The sequence below is a fragment of the Papaver somniferum genome, chromosome 1 (assembly GCF_003573695.1).
Source record: "Papaver somniferum cultivar HN1 chromosome 1, ASM357369v1, whole genome shotgun sequence".
NCBI classification, from domain to species: Eukaryota; Viridiplantae; Streptophyta; class Magnoliopsida; order Ranunculales; family Papaveraceae; genus Papaver; species Papaver somniferum.
In genome coordinates, this window is record NC_039358.1 from 195,719,576 (window position 1) to 195,724,741 (window position 5,166).

General features: G+C 38.4%; 1 protein-coding gene across 1 annotated transcript; it reads left to right on the forward strand.

Moving 5' to 3' along the window:
• Positions 1 to 1,765: 1,765 nt before the first annotated feature.
• On the forward strand, positions 1,766 to 3,144 carry LOC113356753. Its single transcript, XM_026599963.1, has 2 exons — positions 1,766 to 2,273; positions 2,390 to 3,144. Exons 1-2 carry the CDS (start codon positions 1,766 to 1,768, stop codon positions 3,142 to 3,144), a joined length of 1,263 nt encoding a protein of 420 aa, XP_026455748.1.
• Positions 3,145 to 5,166: the final 2,022 nt, after the last annotated feature.

Below are 5,166 nucleotides of genomic sequence, written 5' to 3' on the forward strand. Positions count from 1 at the left end.
ATTCAGCCTCTTCCTCATCTAAATCTTCAACAATACTTTGCTGAACTTCCTCCAAATTAGCACCCTCAACATCATCTCTAAAACCCAATTCTGAACTTAACACTTCATATGTATTTTTCCTAACTTTTTCAGAAGATTCAAGTAAAGCATCAGTTAGAGGCGTAAAAGAAATTTTTTTACCTTTCACTGGCGTCCAATTCTCATTAGATGCCTTAGTAAACGTAATAGGGTTGGAAACTGACTCGTTTTCCAAATCAGACTTGGAAACTGACTTCTTGTTGGTCACGGACTTGTGAACCTCAGAGTTTTGCAAAGTCACAGACTTTTCTTCCAAATTAGCCCCAGGAGTATTTTCCAAAGTAGACACGGTTTCAGAATTTTGCTTGGACTTAGTTGTACCAATCTTGTTCCCGGACATACCAGCTTCAACAGGCTTAGTCACAGCTCCTTTACGTGCAGAAATAGCTTCCTTAGCTGCAATTACGCTTTTGCACTTGATTAACCTGAATTGAGCCTCATGGAATTCTTTTGAAGAAATAGCAAGCTCATTCTCCAACTGTTCAGTGCTAGATTGAACGGTAGCCTCAATTCTGTTATCATTAGTAACTCCAATAGTACTTGAATCTGAAGCACAAAGTATAGTTTCCTGATTTGCAGCCTTGTGCTTCTCAAAATCTTGTTCAATTTTATTAGTGTTACCATCCACGCCCACACTACCTTCTGGTAAAACAACTTTAGATTTGATTTGCCATCTCTTACCAGCATTAGGATCATAACTACCCTTAAAAGTCTTCTCTCCCACGACTACTTGTTGTTGTTTCTCTTTGTTCCCATCAAGTTTAGTCGACTTCTTCTTGCATTCAGCATCCGCATGACCAATAATATTACACTTTGAACATAACTTTGGATATTTTTGAATATCAATATATTGCCAAAACTCTTTTCCACCTGAGGTTATATGAATTCTCTCTGGAATATGCTTAGCAAAATCAATATCTATTAAAACTGAAGCATAAAAACCATAATCAAGTTGTAAAGTTTTTTCATCCACCACAATTGGATTACCTAGAATCTTACCAATTGAAAGCAAAGACTTTTCAGTCCGAAGCTCAACCGGTAAATCTGGAAACATAACCCAAACAGCAGCATGTGAAGAACACGAAAGCATAACTATGAAGAAACCTTTATCCATTGGAAGAAATTTAATCCGTTCAAGGTTCCATTGATCTAAAGGTTGTGTCTTAACTTCAGAAAACTTCAAACCCGTGAAGTCTAATCTAGCAATAAAACTATGTTGAAATCTGATGCAACCCTGTTGAAACAAATCCAAAGGGATTTCTAACGCAGGTTCACCTTCTTTAAGAGTTGGATTAGGTAACTTGGAAAGATCAACAGATGTTGGAATTAGGGTTTTCTTTCCTTTGAGAATATCAGCAAAAGAACCATGACTACCATTAGGATTTTTAATCCCTGATGTTGTAGGGATTGATGATTCAATCATCATAAACCAACCGTAGCTGTTTTAGATGATCAAAACGTGAGAAAAATCAAAACCTAGGCGTGAAAAAAAGTTGGAAAAGAAAATCGCCTTTTAGAGAAAAAAACGGACATAACTTCTCTCTTGAAAAGGTATTAGGAAGGTTGTAAGCCTTTTGAGTTTAGATTTATTGCAAGACTCAACTTCACGGGTTTGAAGTTTTTGGAGGTGAAGAACAATTTAGTTACTCAATGGCAGATAAACCCTAACTCGGTTAGGTTTATGTCTATGAGTAAGGGTTTCTTTGTAGTTATGTTGCGTGATGAGCATACAAAAGCCAGAATCCGTAACAGGAAATGGTTTGTTAATCAACAAGAGCTACGTATGATGGATTGGTACCCTGGTTTCGATCCTGAAAGACAAAATACTTCCCATGCACCTGTTTGGGTTCATCTCCCGGGTCTTCATGCAGAGTTATGGACTGAGAGATCTTTGTTATCCATTGGGAAAGCAGTTGGTAATCCGATTGTAGTTGATCAAAGAACATTGAATCTGGAGTTTGGAAGCTACGCATCAGTGCTAGTTGATGTAGATTTTGCAAAACACATTTCTGACAGAATTCTACTAACAGCTGGTGGGAGAACTTTCTGGCAATATGTGGAGATACCTAAGCATCCAAAATTCTGTTTGCATTGTAACATTATTGGACATAATGAGAGTGAGTGTAGGAGGAAACCAAAGTCTGATGAATCTGTCAAGGAGACGGAGGATACTCAAGAATGGCAGGCAGCTAAAGGTAAGAAGCGATCACGCAATCGTAAGAAGAATAACAATCAAGAAGGTACTAGTGGTGTTGACAAGTCAGGCGATGCAAACACTGGCGCGGGGAAACTGTTAATGTGCCTGGTGCAGGTAAAGATATTAATATACTTGTTGTTGTTGGGGAGAATGTTGCTGGTAAGGAGGATACTAGTCAGCTTGAAGAGGTGCTGGCTGCTTCTGAAGCTCAGCTTCGTGCAGCGTCTGACGCTGTTGAGACAGCTAAACAGGCGCTTGCTGCGAAAAGAGCATTAGCTAACATACTGATGGTAGATGAAACCACAATTGCATCTAAGTCAGGAAAGAGTGATGAATTGGCGAGAACTAATCACTCTAGTACTGATAGGAACCAGGCCAACTCTTCTACTCCCTTTATACCTATTCAAGACGCAGTGGTTCATAGTATTGCGGAGACACCTACCTGCAATGCTTTGACGGATAATACTGTGGTTATCTCACCGAATAAATTTGATGTTTTGACAGCTGAGTTGGGGCTAGACAACACAGTGCAACAATCTAATCAGGAGGAGGAGAGTTCGGATGAGGAACTCACGCCAGAGAAAGCATCAGCAGGTGTCAAGGGAGCCAAATGGTCCGAGATTCCAGTTGAGAAAGTTGTGACTAAGCAAACTAGGAAGCCTGGTCGTGTTCTAATTCAGACTAGTTCGCAACAAAGTACTTCACAAAGTTATACTCAAAACAAATCTCCAGAATCCAAGTCTGACTCGGACTCTGAGGTTAATGATTTGGGAATCAGAGTTAGCAAAGGTTTCTCTCCAGTTATTGAAAAAAGAGTTCCGATTAAGAATCCTAAGATATCTTCTAAACCAAAAAAGACGGTTTCCTAATGCGAGTTCTCTTTTGGAATGTCAATGGAGTGTCGAAGGTGGAGGCTGGTTTGAAGTTACGTGAGTTAGTTAAGGAGTTTAAGCCGGTTCTTATGTGTATTGCTGAGCCGGAAATCCCTTATTCAGATGGTGTTATGTTACGGATTAATTTAGTTGGTTTTGTTAAGAAGGCAGTTCATAATTCTACTTCAAGTTCTATTGGTAATCTTTGGATTATTTGGAGTGTAGATATTGAAGAGCCAGTGGTGTTAAATATGACTAGGCAGGCTATTACGGTGAAAACAGAAGGAGTCTTTATTTCTTGTGTTCATGCTAGTTATATCCAAGTTTTTAGAAGGAGATTATGGAGTCAACTTTCTGCGGTGGATTCTACTACTCCTTGGTTGGTAATTGGAGATTTTAACTGTGTTCTTCGTAATGATGAGAAGAAGGGTGGTAGAGATGTTCTTACTTCTAGTATTAATGAATTCATGACTGGATGGAAGAGACTTTTTGAGGCAGATTCTTTGGGTTCCAAGTTCACTTGGACTAATGGTCAATCGGGGGTGAGAAGAATTATTAGAAAGTTGGATCGTGCTATTATTAATGAACCTTGGTTAACTAAATTTTCGAATTGGCGGTGTAAAGCTCTTCCTAGGGAAGTTTCCGATCATTCGACTCTTATTGGTTATCCTTTTGTTGCTTCTAGGCCGAGACATGCTCCTTTCAGAATTCAGAAAATGTGGTTTACGCATCCTGATTTTTTGAGAATGGTTGAGACTTCTTGGAATGCTCCGGTGTATGGTAATCCTGATTTTATTTTTCCTTTCAAGCTGAAGAGATTGAAGGTAGCTATGAAGTTGTGGAATCAGCAGGTGTTTGGTAATGTGAATGCAAGACTCAAACAGACTCAATTGAAGTTTGAAGTGGCTAGTAGGAATTCGAATGAAGACCCGTTTGACACTTCTAAGCAGAATGAGATGAAGGATGCGCTTGTGGCTGTTCAGGAGGTGCGTATGCAGCAGCATATTATGTTGAAGCAAAAATCTCGCACCAAATGGATCTTGGAGGGTTCTAGTAATACTTCGTATTCTTAGCAAAAAAAAAATAATACTTCATATTTCCATAATACTATTAATACTCGTAGAAGTGCCAATACAATTTCGGAGTTGGTAACAGATGATGGGTCCCTTATCATTGATCCAGACCACTTAAGAGACCATGTTGTTTCTTATTATGAAAGTAAATTTAATGGAGTAGATACGCAGATTGAGGATAGTTTGTTTGAGTATGATCATAATTCTATTTCTCTTGAGGAAAGGTATATGCTGGATTCTATTCCTTCTTTGGAGGAAATTAAGGTGGCGGTGTTTGATTTGGGTGTGGATAGTGCTCCAGGTCCGGATGGTTTCTCGGGGTGTTTTTATAGACATTGTTGGGGTTTAATTCATCAAGACCTAGCTAAGGCTATTATTTTTTGCTGGAACAACAAAACTATTCCTAATGGGGCTAATTCTAGTCTCATTCTTTTGCTTGCTTCAACATAATATGCAAGATTTTAGTAACCAATTGGTCTAAGTAAAAAAAATTTCAAAATTTTTACAAAATTTTAGCAACCAGACTTGGAAAAGTCTTAGATAATTTGGTTTCAGAGGAACAAGTGGCTTTTATGAAGGGGAGAAATATTCATGAAAATATTAGTTTGGCGTCTGAATTGGTTAATGAGCTTCACATTAAAAGAAAGGATGGCAACTTAGGTCTCAAACTTGATATTTCTCAAGCTTTTGATACAGTAAGTTAGACTTTCGTCTTGGAGCTGTTTCGTAGATATGGTTTCTCAGAGGATTGGTGTACTTGGATTCACAATATTCTGAAGTCTGCCAGGATTTGTATTCTTCTTAATGGGAGTCCGGAGGGTTTTTTCAAGATTAATAGAGGTTTGCGTCAAGGGGATCCACTTTCTCCTCTTATATTTGTTTTGATAGAGGATGTTCTAAGTAGGAACATTACTAAACTCTTTCAAAATAAGTGTATGACTCATAT

What these genes read in the sequence shown, in the direction of transcription:
- LOC113356753 (XM_026599963.1), top strand. Translation starts at nt 1,766, where the DNA reads ATGAGTAAGGGTTTCTTTGTAGTTATGTTGCGTGATGAGCATACAAAA. An exon ending in AGAATGGCAGGCAGCTAAAG is followed by an intron (nt 2,274 to 2,389) that starts GTAAGAAGCGAT and finishes TGCCTGGTGCAG; the next exon opens with GTAAAGATATTAATATACTT.